Source organism: Seriola aureovittata, chromosome 4, assembly GCF_021018895.1.
Source record: "Seriola aureovittata isolate HTS-2021-v1 ecotype China chromosome 4, ASM2101889v1, whole genome shotgun sequence".
Lineage (NCBI taxonomy): Eukaryota > Metazoa > Chordata > Actinopteri > Carangiformes > Carangidae > Seriola > Seriola aureovittata.
The window spans coordinates 25,898,327-25,920,350 of record NC_079367.1 but is presented as its reverse complement, the minus strand read 5'-3'; the positions used below and the strand labels follow the sequence as shown (position 1 = coordinate 25,920,350).

Here is a 22,024-nt window from a genome sequence, read left to right as displayed (position 1 = left end):
AGAGTATCAAAAGGCAAGAGTTCAGAGAAACTCAATCTGTTCATTTTTGTAATTGTTAACCTTTGAAGCACGGAAGCAGAAAGCAGATAGTTTGGTGTTGGCCCTCTCTGGGTCGACCACCAACAGGCCCTTTTCTTCATCCAGACACAGGTACCGGCCTGTGGTGATATGGCGAATACGGAAAGACTGCCCCCACTTCATGTGGCTACCGCTCCAGCTGCAGGAAGAAAGCAAGAAAAAAAATACAATTAAGATGCCAAAGTCTTTTAATTTCTACTATATAATAATATAAACAAAAGTGATTGTTGTTAAAAACCTTTTAAGTGTGTGAACAGGTAACCAAACAGACACCGTTAGCACCGTTAATCTTCATTATGTAAAGGCCTTAAGGGGACAATCACCTGATTCTGAGAGGCTCCAACCTCCACAGGGATCGAGCCTGGCTGCAAACAGTACCGCCTTCATAGTGACCCATCCTGCAGCAGAGTCAGGGAAGACACGTACACAGTCATATCGGATTCACAAGATATTTTATATCTTCTTTATATAGTGTAGATCTTTATATCTCGTTCTTCTCACCTGCGCTTTTCCTCTCCTTCCTCTGGCGTGGAGATGGCCAAACACTCATCCATGTGCCCGTGGAAGAGTCTTAGAACATGACCTCCTGTCAGAAACCCTAAGAAGAGGACCACACATCACAATGAGTGTATATCGTGTATATTGTGTCTATTGTGTGAATATGTGTGTATGAATCTGTGAGTAAATTTCTCTTTATGTATAGTATATGTTAAACACACACTGGCAGATCCCCCCCCCCCCCCCCCCCCCAAAAGTACCTTGTTCTGGATTTCATATGCTCACAGTTAAAATTCTGTGACTATGAAATGTGTAGATTATCTACGTATAAGTGTGTGTGTTTCTACATGTGTGCGTATGAACTGTGTGTTTCCAAAGTTTAAGAAGCAGGTTGTACCTTCAGCTAGTTCACATCCTGAACTGATTGGGTTCATGTTCCACAGAGTCTGCATGAAGGAGGCATCCACCATCAGATCTCCACTGGCATAGGACAGATGCTGAGGACAGGGGACAAGAAAAAGATTGGAAAAGAGCAGAGGTTATATTATGGCTAAATCCCCCCATTGTGTAACAGCAAAGTGGACAGAGTATGAGGAGTCTTACCAGGTATCTCTCAGAGGACACGCTGACAAGGATGAGGTCGTCACCCACCCTGACCTTTTCACCTTCTGACCTCTGCTTAGAGGCTGGATGAATGGTCCACCAACATGCCTCACCTGCAAGAAGAACAAGAGCACAAACCTACCTAAATTTCCCCACGGAGATGGACACTTGCAACTGATATGTTCACTCAAAGTATCTTTAAGCAAAAAACCAAAAAAGTTCACTAATATGTTTAAAAAGGATCTCAAAGTTTGGCTCTACCAATGGAATCTTCTTGTAAGCCCACGTCGAAGGCCAGCTTGTCCGTGAGTGAGCGCGATGTTGTCAAACAGCTCAGGTACTGGGGAGAAAGTTTTTATTCAGGACGTGACCAGAAATTTGTCAAAATTTTTTTAACAGTAAACAAACTGGTAATTAGCAGTCTTACCATGCTTGAGTGGTGGTGTCTCAAAAGGATGGCATGACCGTACAGGAGGGTACGATGACCTCCACCTTGGGACGACTGGAGTGGTAGAAGACAGAATAATATTTAATGCACCAGCCTGATATGACTGACTATAGTCTTTAACTATACCTTGATCATAAAGGGAGGAAAACAAGAAAATATTTTTGAAGGTCCAGGAGTCAGAAGAATACATTAGGAGTTCAAACGGACAGTAACTGTAAATGACTGGATCACAACAAATCATCACCAACTTCTGTTGACACGTTTGTGTTTGTTGAGACTGTACTTTATAATTCTATGTTATATGTAGCACTGTGTGTTGAATTTAACATTGCTGTATGTTAATATTACTGTTTATGTTGCATATGAAGCATACACTGTGTACTCCAAGTATATCCCTTATCTATTCTCTCAGACGGGCTAAGTGTATGTGATTAAAATGATTTTCCAATACTAATTAAAGGCTTCACAGCCCTGTACAGTAACTTTTTTCCCAAAACAGAAATGATACACAACTTGTTGGGTCCATTCTTATACAAATAGAAGGAGAAAACACAATAAGAACCGCATCATTAACAAAGCAGGGATGAGATACTGGTGAAACTGGGACAATATTTTGCTGTAAATCACAATTTCCAGAGAAGGTATCACGATGATGTGACTGATAAAGTCTTACACAACGAACAACAAACTTAAAACTTTGAATCTAGTCATCACACATTACAATCTCACACAAAGGCAAACACATTAAGCCATCCTACCTTTTCTCAACATCCAGCAAGGATGAAACAAGAAAACACAATTACTGATGGCAGTTGTAGATAGGTTAGCCAAAACAACTATCAAGTTCAGGCAACAGGAAGATAACGCTTAGCCTTTATGTTGCGTTAAGCACCCGTAATCCACTGGGGCGAGTCAGGGGCAGGTATGTCAAGGAGTTGCACTATACCATTCGCCCTGGTCCATATTAGCACTAGGCATGATTAGGACAGGTGGTGGTGGGGTGCGTGTGTGTGTCTGTGTGTGTGTGTTTTATGAGTTAAACAGGCCTGTCCAGAGTTCTGGGGTATCCAGTTTCCCTCTATCCAGATCCTCTGCTGGGCTGAATGCCATGCTATTCTCATCCTCCTGCTCACCATTAGAAAGTTCTGGCTCATCCACATCTTCTCTTCAGGCCAAACTAGCCACAATAATGCAGCTAATAAAATGCTGCAATTAGAGAGCATCTCTTAAAACTAGCTTAAGTTCCGCTAACCTCAGCCAAATGAGGTTTCTTTCATCTGAAATATGATACTGATATTTTCTGTCCATATTCTTCTAAAACTATACGCGCCAACAAGGTACTAAAATCTGACCATCTGGTAGACTGGTATACAAAGTTAACTATTATGCAAAGTACGGACAATCTGAGAACTAAATGCTAGTGCCATCTTTGACTTCTGAATTATTATATTTCCTCAATAAGTTATCTTAAATACTGTACATTGTTGCACTCACATTCCCTGAACTTGCCTGAGATACTTTTTCAATTTGTGCTTTCCAAAATATCCCAGAGTGCCTGCTGACAATCCCAGAGGGTGGGTATCAATGTTTTGCTATCAACTATGTGTGGAGAGGGCAGTAGTTGCAACATAATTAACAAGAGGGTTTCTTAGAAAAGTGAGTTACACCAAAACACAATACATCTTGGGTCTGCCTCACATTGTTGTTGGTTGAGGGTCGCGTAGGTTGGTGAACTGATAAATATGCTGCGATGTGTTCTTCTAAGCTGGATTTCTCACTATCTGATTGTTGAATGTTGATAAAAACAATTGAGAGCCTACAAAAGCTGGGTCGTTGATTCAGAGGGACTAACAGAGTGAGCCTGGATTGATAGATGGCTGCAAATACATCAGAATTATATGATATGACCTACGTTCGGCTTGTTGTCCACCAAACAAGTTTCATCCATATTAAGAAGTTAAATATAGTGTGGATTTCCATGTCTGAGCCATGTTAGATGAGTCTTGCCTGATAACAAGCCATCAGTACCATCATCTAACTTGGCTTAAGAAAACACATTTTGTCTAAAAGGGGAAACAGAACGTCGTCAAAGACTAACGAAGAACAATGTGCTGAAACAAAAGGTACATCAAGCAAGGCGGGGTCATATTTATGATAAGGGTATAAGGGCTGTGCTATTTCTGCATGAAATGCAAATGAACGATGCATTGTGACACATGGCTAGGTCTGATATTCTAGGCTAGCTAATTCAATCATAGGACAGATGCAGCTGTAATTATTAGAAAAAAATACATAAATGTATAAAATCTTGATCACTACAACAATACAACATTTTTTTAACAGTAAGAATTCTGTTTTGGTAAATAAAGAACAGCTCAGCATAAAGGAAAGCTGTAAAGATACTATAATTGTTTACTTGGACCTCATCAGTTACTGTTGCTAAAAATGAATAGCAAGTGCACAGAGCAATCGCCACCTTGAGGTGAGGGCTAAACGGATATGATCAAAACATTTGAACAACACCACCACTATTTCATTCAGTAGGACATCCAGTGGGCAACAGGACAGGAACGAGGACAGTTGCCAGGTTGTTTGGGACACAAGTTACAGGAAATAAGACATGTTAACAGACATACCCATTTGTCCAAATCGACTGTCTGCTTGGCAGCGAGCAAGAAGGGAAGGGGAGGGGAGGGGGTGTCAGATAGCAAGTAAAAAAATCATAATAAAATAAAAGCAAAGAATAAGTCCATCTATGGTGCTCACATAGACTGAAGGATCATGATGCACCTTATGCTGTATAATGAACCTCTAAGCCAAATTTGGTATTAATGTTTAAAGGCCAAATCTGTGATCCATATGTAAACAAGGAAGTAGCCCAACCAAAGAAAGTCATGACTGTAACCAGATATCAAACCCAAAATAACAGACAAATCTTTTAATACACGGGCTAATGCTAGATAGGTCTCTCATGTTTTGGATATGTTTCAGCAGTGTTAGTAAATAATATTCTAAAAACAATCATACATTTTAAACTATAATCAGAACACAGACTCCTTATCTATCGTCTGTAAATAATTATAATAATGAAGAAATAAAAAATGTGTTAAAGAGCTACAGTATATGAGCTGCATAGCTGGGGTAAGCAGATTAAAGCTGATAAAAAATAAACTTTATCTTTTTAGGAAATATGCTTGGTTTCCCTATTACCAACAGTCACATGAGAGGAGCAAAAGCAAATGTATATATCTGTGTCCTAGTCTGGATTCAGAGGAGACCCGCCTCTGGAGGCTAAATGTGCTGAATGTTATTTGTTTTAAATACTGCACAAAAAATGACAGTTTTGAAAATTTTGTAAGGCCCTTTTGCTCCTTTTAGGTGAAACACTTCTTTGTAACATCCTGAACACAAAGATTACATTGGTGTTCATTTTCTTATGTGACTCTGAGTAAGACAGCAAACATACATATTTCCAAAAATGTTGTAATGTTCCTCTCAGTGAATGGTACTGAGGAATACTACAAAAAGACTGTAGGCCTCAACAAAACCAGATTCATTACATATCACAAATCTACATCAGCGATCCCAACTGAAACTGAAGAACTCTATCCTGTGACGGTGAAACCGACGGGAGACAGGAACAGCAGAATACATCGTAAAAAAGAATAAATACATTTTTTATAAGTCAGAAAGGAGGGGGGAAAATCTCCCTACCAAAGTCTCGACCATTTGCCATTCGTAAGTCATAGTCCTCTTAAGTGCCTACTTGACCTGTCACGTCCATAGATTCCTCTATCTATTACTCATTTCTTTATGTCTGCATTTGACTCCTACCTCGGTCATCTCCACCGTGTTGGCCAGCATCTCCTGCAGAGCACGAACCGACAGCGACTGCTCCAGAATGAAGGTACATATGGCCAGGTCCGGGGGCACATTCTGCAAACGTATACACAGCACGAAACGAAGTTACTAAAAACAAGATTACACACAGAACAAACAAAAGGGAGGGAGGAGACCAGCATCTCACCTGAGCGTTGGATGTGGTTTCCAGGAAGCAGAGACGGTTCCCGAAGCCCTCGCAGGACAGACATAGCTTAATCGTCTCTTTCAGGACGGAGGCAGTGCACTGCAGAACGACCTGGTCGTCCTGCATCCAAAACACAAACACAGGGTTAAGAACACATTCACTCAGTGGCCTTTCACTTACACACTATTTTATGCTCACTATGAATTTAGGCTTTTAACCACACACTTATTAGCCTCACATCTGATTTTTTTCTGCTGGCTGACCCTGCTGTGCCTGCTTTTTCATGTGTTAGTAAAAAGTTTTTAAAGCATCGAATAAAACTGACTTGACATTTGTAGCAGGCATTGTTATTTAGAAAACTGACCTTTTATTGACTAAACTGACACGCTTTATAAGTGCAAAAGAGGAACTTGCTATAGCACATTTTTTTAAAAAGACACTTGTATGTGTACACACTGAATAGTACCCAATGACTAAACCAAAATAACAATACCAGTGATTATATATGTTTTACTGCTACTTTTACTACAAATCATTAATACTGTGCAGTGCTGCTGAGGCTTTTGCGAATTATGGTGCACTGCTCTGAACAAATTTTCTTACTTTTCAGGTAGCCATTGGCTTTCATTTATTTCCATACTCTGCTTTATCTAAATAATCTATCACTGTGAATGTTAACATCTGTATTAATTTCAAAGTTACGTCAATGTTGCACAAAACAGTGACAATTTTTCAAATCAATTTGAGCTTAAACTGCATTGCCATCATGTTCACTGTGCTGGATTACACAACTAAAGCAAGAGCCTCCTAATTGATGTTCATATCATACCTAAGTGGATGAGAACCAATAGTGTATTGAAAAATAGGAATAATAATTAATAATTGTAATATTGGCTGCAGTAATGTATACACACACACACACACACACACACACACACACACAAACATATATATATATATAAATATGTATATATATACTATTCACGGTTAAGAGGGAAAAACTGGTAAAACCACTGATATGGTCTTTGAAGTGAGAAGCTGAGAAGACTGCAAACAGCAACTCAAAGTAAGGGGCGGCACAATAGATACATGCAACTCCATTTTACAAGCAGCATACTAACAGACAGTAATTTGGTGCTCCTCGTCAATGCCTGGACCCTCTAGAGACTGGTGTAAATACAGCAATAAACACCCCCTCCCCTGCGTAACCCACACCTGACACTCAACATTCTCAGCTGCTCCTTCTACTCAGTCATTATGCAAGTGGATCCATCACTTAACCTGACTGATATTCCTCTCTACACTTCTGGACAGCTTCCTGTCTTTCCTCCCGTCTTGTCTAACAACTAATGAATCATTCTGTCTTCTCATTCTCGACTCGCCGTTGTGCCCTGGTGATTCTGCACCATCGATGTGTCAGGACTTACAGTATTGTTTAGGATAATAGGCAGGCACTTTAAAGAGAGGCAGAGGGCAGCACAGGAATTTGCATGTCTATGTTTATGGCACATTGCAGGAGTATAGAAAGTGATGCAGATCAGTGACCTCATAATATGTACTCCCCTCTTCCACCGAGAGGCCTCTAGTGTTTCTTTGGCTGAAGAGTGTCCCCTCTTCTGATGGCGGGGCTATCATCTATCTCTCCTCAGCCTAGAAATGTCTCCTCTGTCCTGTCCTCGTGTTCCCTGCTTTGCACTCCAAAAAGTGGAGCAATGTGCCCTCTCTCCTTCACTGCAGACATGACCAACACCACTCAATATGAAACTCAAGTGCTACTAAAACTGTATATACATCATGAAAACATGAATTTTTTGCAAAATAAGTGAATCTCAGAGGTATTGCAAAATAGAAAACAAGTTCTCAATCATGTTAAAAACAAAGTGGTGGAATATCTTTCCCACCTCCTTTGTACAAAAACAATACCTTCAACTCACACCACTTCAAAGCTGAGCCTTCGAAGCTGAGCTCCAGACCAATAACTATATGCACTACATGGATCTTTGTTTTATCAAGGCTGACCATAGATTACAATGAATCCCAGCATCATCGCAGAGAAGTCATAATGTGACAGAAAAAGTGATGCTGAAATGGGATAGGCAAGGTTAAAATGGGCTAAACTGGCTATGTTTTGAGGACAGTGCACACAGACTGAGACTGCAGTCCCCATTAAGGAAAAAGGGCTGAGCTTGTTGGTGTCTAAAAGCAGACCGAAGGAACCTAGTGACTCATTGCACCGAGACAAGATGTGCGATCAGATGACAACCATAGACGATATATGCCCCAACATTATACAGGAGTCCTACCCAGTGGCTTCCGTACATTTCTACAGTCACAAGTCGTACATAGCAGACTTAATGTGCTTCATCACTCTAGCTCTATAGGCAAAATGAAAAAGTAAGAGGAGGCTCAGGAGGACTGTGAGACCTCAAGGATTCAGGCACTTAACAGGCAACTCAAATCTCATTGCCTTTATCTTTATTAATTTTTCAAAGTATCTCAAATGTAAAGCATTTTGCACCAATATTCTTGAAAGTGCTACAAAAATAAGGGCTATCATTATTGCTAATAACAAAAACAAAAGGTTTTTGTGAAATAGGGCATTTTATGACTCAGTAGCCAACATACAAAAATTATTGCAAGGAAAAAGGAACCACACTATTGCTTTAAAAACCCACAGAATTGATTCTAACCAGGTATTTTACAGTTTTAACTCGCATGTACGATATGAAGCACAAGAGAGAATCTTGAGAAAATGGCTGGTTACCTGCCAAACTGGCAGGTGGAGCAGAAAAACACAAAAGCCTCAGCCAGCATTTGCCAACACTTTGCTGGTACATGGTTGGACTTGTTGTTCCAGCCTTAATGTTAGGGCACTCAGACTTATAATAGTAGTCTATCAAGTGCATTAGCAACTACAGAGCCGTGTCCTTCTGAGAGTCACACAGTGTGAATCACTTCCAATCTGACCATGTGAAAAGCTGATTCAGAGACCACAGAAACCCCTGGGCTTAACTCAGCCTTTTATTAATAGAGGCAGCTTTCAGGATGTGCAACTGACGCTTTGTTGTAAGCCAACCACAACGCTTGATTATTTGTTAATCTCACATGACCTTATTTGATGGAGCCAAGACAGGTGGGCAGCATTGATTGAAATCCAGGATGTGCTGGTTATCACCCACCTGACCCACTGCACTTCTACCTGTGCTGTGGGCAAAGATATGTGGATGAAACTCATTTGATGTCCCATCAACATGGTGGGTGTAGAGTTACAGCCAAACCATGTTTGGACTTGGCGGCTGAAGCATGTGGGCTATGTGGATTCTCAGGGTCAGAGGGAGAAGTAGAGACAATTGGATGTAAATTGACAGACACAAACAAACACACTAGTGTGTGCAAATAGAGGTGTGTAATGCAGCAGAGATTTACAGCCAGAGGCATAGATAGCGCCTGAAAGCAGACACCTTTGTATATTCTCTAGGGACATCTGATGGTGCACTTGCAGACAGAGGATAGCCAGGGTTCCCCAGACAAGCAGGCATGGTGCCCCCCCCCCCCCCCACCTCCCACCCCCCCCCACCCCCCCACAGGAACCAAACAAGAAAACACATGCAGAATGGTGAGAGATATGTGTTTCCTACGATCCTCCCACGCTCTCCTAAACTATGTGGTAGGACAGGATGGGCACATGACATTCTTCAACCATACACATAACTGATACTGTCGCTGTCGGCAGAGTGTGTTCGATCGTTAAGTTTATCTGGTAATTTATCTCAATTGGTGCTATAATGGAACTTAATACCAGCATCCAGCTAAGTGCTAATACACTGTTAAAATGTAGTTGGGAGGTTTGTCTTCTCCACTTGCAGGTAACCGGCTGGTTCAGGTTTTGTTGTCTGTTCAAAACTTAAGTAACATAAGTACAACATTAAGTACAACACAACTATGAAACTGGGGCTGGTGGCTGTGTAATTCAGTAATCACTGTTGCAGTGTCCAAATAGTTAACTCTAGCTCTAACCCTCGACCTTCAACTTCATGTCTAACAAAAAACAAACTTGAAATTTTTTTAGAACATATTAACCTTCCTATTCATTACCAAGAAAAACACAAACAAAAAAGGCACATGGCATGTGACCAACATGAAAAGACATGTAATCATCTGGTTTTAGTTTTCATGACAAATGGCTATGGTTATTTGAATCTATATTTTCTGAGATATTTATATATTTTCTTATCTCTAATACATGTTTGATGTGGAAAACATATGCAGTATATAACAATAATAAATACTGTTATATACTGCAGCATTATCTTAATAATGTCAGTATTCCAAATTACATGGTAAACTTATATTTATCTCCTTGATTCAAATCCTTTGCATTGACAGCCATTAATATCTTATTTTTATTTACTTTGTTTTAGGTCTGAACAATCAATCAAAACATTATTAAGACAATATCCAAGTCACAGGAGCTGCCATTTTTTTGATGAAGGTAAAATGTGTCACAACAGACCATAAGTGAACCATTGTGGTGCTACAGAGACGCCTACAAATCATATTCTCCAGACATAAAGGAACATCCTTGTTTGGTGCCCCGACAAAAGTAACATCATCATTATTTTTATACTTTTTTCAGTGAAAATGAAATGCAAACATGACCTGATTCAACTGAAATTGTGACTCATATCGCGATCACAATATCGGCTAAAATAATCACAATATGATTTCTTTGCCCTGCTTTGTTCGCAAGTTAACAGGGCAGCTTCAGCACAGTCTGAACTTTTACACTATGATTTGTTTAAATGCTTATTTCAGTTCATGATCTTTTGAATATTTTCATCTCAATATTGATTTACTTCTTCAGCCATTCATGCCACACTCTCAAATTCATCCATGCCACTGAAAACCTGCTCAGTAATCACATCACTCTCAGCAAATGAATAACACATCCATTCTCTCTTTACAGTTCGAGATTTGTTCGAGAAAGTGTGCTGATGCAGGCCACCCCAAGACATTGATTATATTTCTGCAGACATAAAAAGAGTGAGGGACAGCACATTGCACAGTATGTGGGTGGGAGAGAGGAACAGCTCAGTAAGGTAGAGGGGAGAGTGGTGATGGGGTTTCCTGTTGAAAACTAGAAAGGACTGTACAGGTGCACTATCAGCATCCTCCATCACACTGCAGTCTGAGGGGCACTGTGGCACGCTCACTCTGGTAAATCACGTGCTCTCACTCATGTTTTCTCTTCTGCTGCCTGAAATGTCTCTCGAAACAACTTTTATCCCTGACGCTTTTGTTTATTACATTCCTGTATCATCGTTCTTTTCAATATTTCAATTTTTATGAAATTGTTATTTTTTCACAATTAATGTCTCTACAGCATTATAACATTAGGCCCTTTTCATGGTCTTGATAAAACTGTAGACTGAGGGATTATGGGTCTGTGCTACCTGAGGATAAAGATCTGGAGAAACATTTAGTTTATATACAGTACACTCCAGGCCTACACACCATCTCTAACATATCAACTCCAAAATAGCAAAACCATCTCCTTAACTCACCAGTGTCAACAGATACAGATTGAGCACTGCACAAGTCACAAGTTTCCTTGCAGATAACTACCTGCATCACAACACACTGCCATTAATTTACCATCTTTAAAGACATTAAGTGAAAGGAGGGATGGTTAAGAGGGACCACTGTTTGCAACAATCTACAAAAAAAACATTGTGATGGAGGTTTATGTTAGAGCCCGACCGATAGTAGATTTTTGGGGACGATGCCGATACCAATATCAGGGAGTAAAAAATTCTGATATTGCTAAATTGGGAATTAAATAAAATAACTATAAAAATATAATATATAATAATTAATAATAGAAAACATAATAACAAATATGTATATATTATATACATATATATATATATATATATATATATATATATATATATATAACTTGTATAAAAAATACATAATATACATAAAAAGCTGTCTATATGATTTGACTTGACCCGAGCATTTCCACTGCATTATTGCTAATAAAAGTATTCATATCACCGCATATCAGTGAATATATATATATGCGCCGATACAGATATAACTGTGATAGGCCAGTATCGATAAATCGCTCAGGCTCTAGATTGTTCTATATGAGCTTTATGGGGTGAATATACAGTACATTAAAAAAAAAGAAAAAAAAAAGTAACAGACAGTATCTCAATTTGTAGAGAAACAACTTCGCTAAAGTCTCGATAAATCTCTTTTCTTCCCTTATCTCTGTCTCTCTCTCGCTCTCTCTTACAGCTTATCTCTAACAACACAGATATTTCCAAACTTAATTCAGTGAGTCATTTAATACTGTGGTGGTAGTGCTCCCAACGTCCACTGAGCAACTTGCAAATTGCCTTTTATTTGTCATTTCACTACAGTTAAGGGTTCAGTGATGGCCCTGACAGAGTGTGATAACCCTACAGTCCATTAAAATCTACACAAAGTTTGCAAAAGCTTGTACTCTGCTGCATCAAAGGCAAAGCTTCTTCCTCTCTGCTTTGGCATCACAATACAACACAGTTAATTAATTCCTACTCAAACACTCTGTAAATCCCAAACTTTTAAGTTTCCATCTTCCTGGTAAAAGTGTTGATGAACTCTATCCTGCCTCAAGCGTCACACTACAACACAAGAGAAAAAGCCCCTGTAGACAGTGGGACACCAAACAACAGAGCCACAATTATTTCATTTATAAATAATTTTATGATTAAACAACATAAGCTACACACTTTTGAAAAAATCCTGGGTAAAATAACAAAATGTTTGCTACTGCTGCAGTAATGCAGGAGTCATTACAGTCCCATGAGTGTATCTATGTGTGTGTGCCTGTGCTCTGAGTTACATGTCTAATGGCATGTCCGACTGGGTTTTACAGATAAGTTATGATGCACAAAATTTACAGGGAGCTTGAGACGGAAAAGCTTTTGCTGCCGTCTCTCTCTGTCTCTTTATCGTGCTCAGTCTCATTCCACTCTTTCCTTTGCTATACTCTCCTCGCCCACATTTTCCCTCTGTCCTCTTATTATTTCATTGCCGTCCTCTTTTCTCTCCCTTTTTCCATTACCTCTACCGCGCTGCCCTGGGCCTTCCCCCTGCACTCCTCTCCTATTTTAGGTGGCTGCACCTGTCACTATCACATTCCCTCCTTCTGCTGACCAGCAGATACTTAGAGGTCTCACTTGGAGAGTGAGCCAACAGAGACTCTTGCTCACAGGAAAAGCACTGAGCACAGGAAAACTGGTTGATAACTTCTACTTCTGATGAGCAAAAAGCTCTGTAAGTAAAATCAAATTGAGTAAAATCAACCAATCACTACCCCAAAAGGAATATTATACTTACTTATACACTCAGAAATGTCTTAAAGCTCAGTGGGTTATACTGCAGTTATAAAGCAACACTGATAACACAGTTAGGGTTCAAATCATTCATGACTACTTTGCAAAAAATCCATAAAGAAAGATGAGATCAAGTTGCTAAAATGTAGGTTAATGAGAAGAAAAACAACTAAATAGCATGAACATCGTATCTTATCTCATTGTTTTCATTCATGACTACACTCCTGGCTACTCTAGACTTTAGCAGTGATAATTCACCACAAGATTCTGAGAAACATTATAGGTGAATTTCATTGACATGCAGTGTTTTGACATCCTGCACACATTGGCTTCAATCCCTTCTGGCTCAGTTAAACTGCTACAAACTATCAGACATCAAACATTAAACAGCCTCTGCCCTTTGAAAGACGATAAGTCTGGCAGACAGCAGCAATTCAAAGGAAAACACTGTTATAAATAAATTATTTTAGCTGGCCTAAATCCAAAATTCATCCCAAAAAAAAGTCCATTTGCCTTAAGAGTAAAGTAAAGTACTTTCCTGATCAGCGGGCCTGCATAAAACCATGTGTAATCCAAAAATTGAATATAGGAGTGAGTTAAGGCACAGAGAGATTTATAGTGGAGGACAAGCACCATCCCATAGTCCCCAGATGAAACTAGCCTCAGAAAATATAATTGAAAAAAAAAAACTGAAATGTGAAATATCGCAGCGTATATAGAGCCAAATAGAAGAGAAAACCTCAAGTCAAGACACTATTCAACTTGTGGGCAGTTAAAAGAAAGAGTTAAACATTAAATTTCAAATATCCTTCACCAACCTCCCTTCATGTTCACAAAGCACATGAAGTTAATCTTCATAGTTTTGTCTCTGATTTAGTTAATAAGACTACAGGCTCTGAAAAAAATATTGTCAGATTTCTCTAGACAGCTTTTGCAACATAATCCAAGTGCCTCAAGCCAAACGTGTGCACAGTGGGTCCAAAACAGTCCCATATTTACCTCATCATCTCCAATATTTTCCTCAATGACAAAACTCAGACTGCACACACATTCTGAAAGATTTTGGCATCTTGAAACGAAGCATTGTCAGGGAGCAATGTGGAAGTAAACATAGGGGCATCTGGACTTGTTTAGTTACAAATCACTTTATGCTGTACTCGCTTCTAAAGGGCTATAAGGGACCAGATCATTTGTTTTGCATATTTTAGACGGTTTAAAACAAATCACATTGAATTTCAAGACTGTGCTGCTATGTTTCAGAAAGCTGATCTCCATTCATTTCTGTAAGAATGATGAATGATCAGAAAATGTATCTGATGTATTATTGTATTACTAGTATACTTTATCATTACTGATTACTAGAAACTTGCCTTACTGTAGTATATCACAATGACCAAACCCATATTATGTTTGCCAAAGTTACATTATGGTGAGAAGTAAAGCAATGCAGACTTTTACCAAGTACGAAGCTATGATGTGATAGTGACACAAACTAATGTGATTCTGATGTTCAGTGTGATGGATTATGCAACATCATGAAGTATCAACGTGGACAGGACCATAGGGAACCTGCATGCAGAAAAGTTTCCTAGATCCTTTAAGCTATAAAGTGACAGAGCTAATCAACGCCTCTGCGCAAATGCACGCAATCGCACAAGCACATGCACATGCGCACACAAACACACATATAAACACACACACACACACACACACACACACACACACACACACAGCAGCAGCAGTTTACATAACAGTTGTGTCACTTTGCTTCTGCAGGATCCCTCTCTCTCTCTCTGTTTCTATTGTGCCTAACAGAGTAGACCAGACCACCTGTTTATTGTGTAAACTGCTGTGACCGAAGCAGGCAGACTAACAGGTGCTGTATATGTATGTATGTATGTGTGAGTGTGTGTGTGTGTGTGTGTGTGTGTGTCTGTGTCTGTGTCTGTGGCTGTGTGTGTTTTGCTGTCCCGCTGTGGACGTGTTCATCTCCTGGGCTCAGCACTTCTAAAGCCCTGCTTTGCTCGCACCCTCCCCACCTCCCTCACCCTCACCCATCATCTGCTGCCATCCCAAAATCTGCTGCTACTGTAGCTCACTGATGTACACAGTCTGTGTGTGTGTGTGTGTGTGTGTGTGTGTAAACTATAGCAACAGAGAGAGAGGGAGGACAAAGACAATTGGGATGAAAAATGGGGAGAGACTCTGCGTCTCTGTACAAATAAGCAGCAGTGCAACAATAAAATATGTATCATAGCTTCGGGTTTCCACAGTCTATGGAGACCAGTGATAGACAAACAGCAATAAGACTACAAGGTCAAACAAAGAAAGAGTGAGGGAGCAAAGCAATGAGGAAAAGTGGGGATAATGTTTTTGCAAAGTTAGTTAGTTAGGGTTAGTGATATAAAGGGCAATGTTTGTTCAAACTGCATTTTGATCGTGTCATCCCTGTTTTTCATTCAATTGCCTTTTGATAAAGGCAGGTCAGGGTTGTGTTTAACTTTAACACTGAATTTAAGTAATGAAACTGATGAATTAACAAGGGAAAATCTGACACTTGTTTTTAAAAAAAATGCTCTGTTAATTGAATAAACTGATACAAGATAAAGATTTGTCGCAATAGAATTTATTATGTGTAACTTTTCCACACTAAAATGTCTAAAAATGACTAGACCTATGTTATATATATATATATATGTTAGAGTTGTGTACTTAAATTATCCCAAATGTTTCCAGCAATTGTCAAACCAAAAGAAATACATAATTTTAATGGTGTTAAGGGTCTGTGTCTATGCGCATGGGTCAGCATAGTGGTTGCCTGCCAGAAGCTCAAAATTGACTTTTATCTAGTTTATGCCATATACACTTTTTACACCTTGCTTGTTTAACTATATATTTTAACCAGATGGATTTTAGTCATCAGAGAAAAAACTCAGGCAGCTCAGCTCCCAACCGCTGGAGACATCCTGTCCTGTGTCCGTCGAAGAGCTTTGGCGAATTTTTAATTCCTCGCTCAGTTTGTTATGGAGAGGAGGACACATCTGCGGATAATTTGGTTCCTGTACGTCTGGTTCATAAGTTATTAAAGAAACAAAGGTAAGCAGTCTCAGTTTCAAGCTAGTCCGGGTCCGCCAAAGAGCAAATCAGTCATTTTTAAAGTGAAACTAATTTATGGGTGTTTCTACCGGTTGTAACCCTCCTCCATTTGTTAGGAAGAAGAGGACACCTCTGTGGATAATTTCGCTGCTGGTAAATACCTCCTGAATGTCTGGTTCATAACTTATCAGAGAAAACGATGAAAACAAAGGTTAGCAGTAATCTCAGCTCCCAGCCCTTCCCTGGCACCCTGTGTCCTCCGTACAGCATCAGCGAAACACTGACTTTAAACGTGAAACTGCTTCACTCTGTGTTTTTAACAGTTATAATTAGAGGCTTATGGCAATGGTGGTGAGGACAACAACCCCCATGATCCCACGCTGTTTCATGACATCACCCAACGCGGTCTTTTGTTATTGTTTTGATTGAGAGACTCCGAGCAAGAGAAGTTACATACAGTGTGATTAGGAAATGAGTCTATTACAGCAACTTGGACCTGAATCCAAACCAGACCTGGCTTTCACAGCCCAACCCCTGAAAGCACCATCAAAGAAGTCAAATGCAGGGTGTCCAATAACTGAGTGTGATTGAGACGCATAACATATAACCACGACATCAGCTATCCAGCCAGGAACCGTTGCTGCATGTCACGTCTCTCTCTTTCTCCCTCACTGCAACTCTCGTCTGTATCTCTACAAAGGCAACAAGGCAAAACACAGTCACTGGCAGCATCAGAAATGTAAAGTCCTTCAGCTCCTGCACAGGGCACCTAAAAGCCAGTATCCACCCAGTAAGCAATGAATTGTTCATTTGCAGGTCAAAAGATGTCAAGATGTCTGCATCACCCCTGAGGTCAACTTTGTTGAAAACTAAAAGACATCTAGTTTGCAAATAACCATTGTTTCCACTGCATTTCAAAGACTTCATTTCAATGTGTGGTTGAACCTCTTTGACATTGAAATACAGTGTAATTGTTCCACAGTTGTATTTAGCCTGGTTCTAACAGGGGCATCAGTCGCCATTTAACCTCCAAATCTCCAAATCAGTGCTTCTGCATGATTGAGATTCCTGTCAAAGGTTACTATGGAGTCCAGGCCACAAATGTCACAATTGACTGTGACAACAATGAACAAGATCTCAAGTTCACTTGACGCACACGCAAACACACTTTCACATCTACGCATACACACACACACCATGTCTCCCAAAGGATGCTGGCAAATAGGACACTGAATCCTCTGGTTTCTCCCTCCAGAGTGTGTGCACTTATAGTGGCACACTATAAAAAGAAACTGCTGTTATAGACTGGAACTCAAATACCCCTTCAAACTCACTCGCCTGTGCGATTCACACCACAAAGGTGGCATCGTGAAACAGTGACACAGCTTTTACCTTCACCAGCAGAGAAACAGGACCATTGTATGAACTCTTTGTTACCTAATGTAGACTCTGGTGTGTTTGTAGCGCAGGAGACATTTCAGCCGGCTGTGGCTGTTGTTCGAGGCTTTCTCTAAAGAGAAAAGGAGAGACTGCTGGCTATTGCAAGCTAAGCCAATCTCTTGACAGCAAATGTGGGGGCTGAATGCTTGCAGGGTGTTTTTTTTTTTTAGGTAGGAGGTTGAATACTAGACACCGGTAGTTCAACAGAGGGCATCCACTCTGTTTGAGTGGAGAGAGAATTTAAGCGACCTGCTACTGTACAGCAGGTGGCACGACTAAGCCCCACTAGCGAGTGTAGACTGTACAACTATTCAAGCCATACTGTGATCACTCAGCGCTATGAGTCACAGGCCTGGACCGTATTACAATAACACAATAAAACCTAGAATAGAATAGAGCAGCACTGCTGAGTAATCTGTGTGTGGCCTTTTGTGATGTGAAAATGATCACTGGAGATATGTTGAAGATGCCCAGAACGCATAACATTTTCTTGTGTTCCCATCTGTCACACTGAGCAGCTTTCAGCATTTAAAGGATTTAATCTCCTCTTATTTCCTCCTATTATTAAACAAAACCCCCATCTGAAAAAACACTATAAGCAGCACTGCATTACCTTATTCCCAAACTCACACCCCCACAGCTTTTCTTCGTATTTGGATGAGTCTCAGCAGGGGTGAAACACAAGTAAAACAACTGAGAAAATCATAAAAGTGAAGGGATGATGGTTTTTTTTTCAGCCCCTTCCTCAAATAGACAACAATAGGCTTCTCAGTTTGCAGGAGCACCTACATACTCTCAGTTACTCTCACAAGGGAGGAGGGCGGCCAGAATAACATATACAGTGTTGTGTTGTCTGTTACATGTATGCACCATCATCACACTAAAGATCCTCGTGATGGACATGAGGAGATATTGATCATTTTTAAAATTGTGGGAATCTACAGTTAAATTAAAAACATTAGCATTATGTTTATTGTTGATTCCATACCTTGTAAGCATGACAGGTTAATCCATGTACAATCACATAGACAGCAAAATATATAGAGCAGCTGGCATGATGAATCATGGCGTACAGTACAACAAAATGGACAAGTTGATACTAAGTTAAACTAAACCTTAAAGGACACAAGATGGCGTTTCTGATGTGCCATTTGAGTCCCCAAGATATCACTAGTAAAATCCTATAAAGCAAATTTATCTCGACAGCAGTTTCCGCGTCAGCCCTGTCATGGCCGACACTCACACTTCCTCCTTCGTCTTGTATCATACAAGGGTATTCATTAAAGTTTTGAAAAGCTTTCCTAAACCAAATTTAGGTAGCTTAGGGCTAAACCATCTGGTGTCAACTTATTATACACACAGGCAAGATGCCTGTCAGAGAGAAAACCTATACCAGTTAAAAAGCAAGTTTTGGATGATGTTCTTCATTTCGCATTTCCCAGGAATTTTACAATCTTTGTGCATTCAAAGGAGCAAAACTAGTGCATTGTAGGAGAGAAATCTAGATTTACTTGGCACCAGTTATTAATGCAAGTTAGAACTAACATAAACTAAACATAAATGTTAGTCATACTAGACACTGACGTGATGAAAACTGCATATCTTTTATCTTCAAAATCTAATTTTGCTCAAATGACTCCAATGATTTCATTAAATAGTTGTGAGATAACGTGATGGGCTGCAGAAACAGAAAGCCTTCCAAGGGCTGAGCTAAACCTCCTGCTGAAAAGTGAGCCTTGGCACACAGGCTGTGAACCTGCATGACAGGTTATGTAACTGCAAAAAGATTATATCAGGTAAAAATATGACTCCTGTCTGCTGCCCCAGCCGGTCCAGGTAAGAACTCCTCTGTGCACACACTCGTATCACACCTCCCACCTCCAATATAACCCAGGGAAAAACCCCAGCTGAGAGAAACAGCTGACTCACACGATGCCTCCCATCACTAGCCACTAATTAAAAGAGAAAAGACCATTTGGTGGATGCTTTAATCCAAAGAGCCTTACAGCTCCATGAGCACTTACATTTTTAGCCCTGTATTGTGCGTGGGGATTGAACCCCTGACCCCGACAGTGATAGTGTCAAAGACAAACCCATTGAAGTACACGAGACATTAATAATTCACATAGAGCTGCATTGTTTTTTCCTTTTGAAGTGTTGGTGTCTAATAGTTTCCTCCTAACTGAACCTCTTGAACCAAAGGACAAACCCACTGAAGGCATCCAAAGTGTTTCGCATTTGTCTTTCACAAATCATTTGCCAGTTTCTGAAGATAATTTTTAAAAAAAAAACACTGTTTATAGTTGTGTAATATAAGCAACAGCTGTGTTGCTCTGTAATGCTGGCTCATGGTTATTATGAGCTGACACCACAAGCTTGATAGGAACCCTGTCCATCATTGTACATTGCTTGAAGTCTGTCTCTATGCCGCTGTCTGGGCTCTTTTGTACTTTAACTGTTATTTCACAGTTAAATAAACACTGCAGAAATGGTAGTGGTAGAGCTCCGCTTTAACAAACAAATTTCACTGTCCGTTGTGTGAGGATTTGGCTTTTGGATTATGCTCTTCTCAAAGACAAAGTAAGTGTGGAGGGATGAGTCTCTTATTTGAGAACATTCCAGCATCTCACTTAATCGTGGATGGAAACAAAGCCAGGCAAAAATGATTATTATTGTTTACTGACTTTCATTGGAATTGTATCATGTTATTTCTTAACAACAGTTTTTTTGTCTACATTTATGAATTGTTATTAAAAACCAACACAATTAGTGTTTCATGAACAAAATGTTTCACGAACACTTGAATCTGCTATTCAGGAAAAGAAAAATCAAATTAATGTACTTACACTGATTTCATATTAATATCTACAAAATATTCTTTTGATATTGATTTCAACCAAATTGTGTTGCTCTAGATGGAAACACTAACTGAACCTGTGATTTTCCAGTTGAATACTGGTGGCAATAAATGAGTTTCTCAAGGCTTTTCCTGATGAACTTTTTAGGTGCAGAAGTTGGTTGAGTTTAGGTTCAAGCGCATGGAAACAGCATGGATTAAATAAAAAAGATAGTAATTTCAGACAAATTTGATTTAGTGTTATTCTCATATACTGCGTGCTACTCGCTCTCTCTCTCTCTCTCTCTCTCTCTCGCTGTCTTAGGTTAATTTCAGGGTCTTCAGGTTCCACTGTGTTTGAGACTGTGAAGTGCATATCTCTATACTGTAACTGTGTGTTAGCTTCTCCGAGGAAGACATGCAGCCTTTGGCCAGCTGTCCCCTGCAGGCTCTGGGTTGCTTGTTGCTCTGCCTCCTCACCCGACACTGACAGGCTCTACTTTCCTCAGATATAAATAGATAACGATGCTAACAGATGCACCAGCCCCTGTCTATCTATCTGTGCTCTCTCTCACACCCACGCACGCACACACACACACACACACACACACACACACACACACACACACACACACACACACACACACACATACATACATACACTGATACCCACCTATTCTTAAGCCAAGAACACTCTGGAAGTAATATAAAAGAGAGGACAACGCATTCTAAAAAGATCAAAATATGATCATGTAATGTAGGTTAACGACCCGAGATTTGTGCGCTCGCAAGAGATTGAAGAAATCAATTACCAAGTTTAAAGAGAGCAACTAATAAGCAGGTCATGGCACATTCAGGACGCTGCAAAAATAGTCAACTATATACAGAAGCGGGCCTTGGCTCTGACAACTGCAACTTCAGATTTGATTTAAATATCCAATGCCAGGAAAGCAAAAGTGATCGGAGGACACTGAGGGAGCAATAAAGTTGATGCTGGAAGATCATGAGGCAGTTGTAGGTCAAGAGTAAAGAGTATTAATTAGTTGCTGCTCTAATCATCTCATTTCCTTTCTCAGTGTTTTAATAACAACTCCCCATCTCCTTCTACACCTCCCAAACACCTCCCCAGCAGCCAGTGCAGGTTAGCCCTCCTGAAAAGGAAAGTAAGCAGGACTCACCGTTCGCAGGAACTGAATCTCCTCCTCTCCCTCTCCCCCTTCTGCCATCCTTCACCGAGGGTTATTCGCAGCTCCTCGGGAGAAAAGAGAAAATCCTTCTGTTTTCTCTCCTCAGGATTTGGATTTTTTTTTTATCTCCTTGGCTATGTCCCTCCCTCTCTCCCGGTCCTTTCTTGTTTCTATAACCCTCTCTCTCTCTCTCTCTCTCACACTCTCTCTCAGTGTCTCTCGTTCTCAGTGCTAGTGTGTGTGGGTGTGCTGGAGGACAGCGTGAGTCCTGTGGCTCTCACGCTGTTGTGAGAGAGAGTGACGGGAGGCGAAGCTCTCCCTGGCTCCTCTCTCCTCTCGCCTTGCATCCCCCAACCACTGATGAGGGAGGGAGGGAGGGAGGGAGGGATGGTGGACGGGTGAGGGAGGGGCAGACACCTTGTT

General features: G+C 40.2%; 1 protein-coding gene across 17 annotated transcripts in view; it reads right to left on the bottom strand.

Moving 5' to 3' along the window:
• Positions 1-22,024, bottom strand: part of ryr1b (ryanodine receptor 1b (skeletal)) — an 80,640-nt gene that overhangs the window by 56,190 nt on the left and 2,426 nt on the right. For 12 of the 17 annotated variants that reach the window (XM_056374784.1, XM_056374783.1, XM_056374787.1 and 9 more), the window contains exons 1-11: positions 21,593-21,945; positions 5,655-5,774; positions 5,462-5,563; positions 4,264-4,284; positions 1,607-1,681; positions 1,441-1,519; positions 1,180-1,292; positions 974-1,073; positions 580-676; positions 402-476; positions 61-217 (exon numbers count right to left, since the gene is read on the bottom strand). In XM_056374784.1, the coding sequence (XP_056230759.1) occupies positions 61-217; positions 402-476; positions 580-676; positions 974-1,073; positions 1,180-1,292; positions 1,441-1,519; positions 1,607-1,681; positions 4,264-4,284; positions 5,462-5,563; positions 5,655-5,774; positions 21,593-21,640 (987 nt within the window). In that variant the 5' untranslated portion in view covers positions 21,641-21,945. Of the gene's footprint in view, positions 1-60; positions 218-401; positions 477-579; positions 677-973; positions 1,074-1,179; positions 1,293-1,440; positions 1,520-1,606; positions 1,682-4,263; positions 4,285-5,461; positions 5,564-5,654; positions 5,775-21,592; positions 21,946-22,024 lie in introns of those variants that run through there. The other 5 variants (XM_056374782.1, XM_056374792.1, XM_056374793.1 and 2 more) reach the window with 2 other exon arrangements.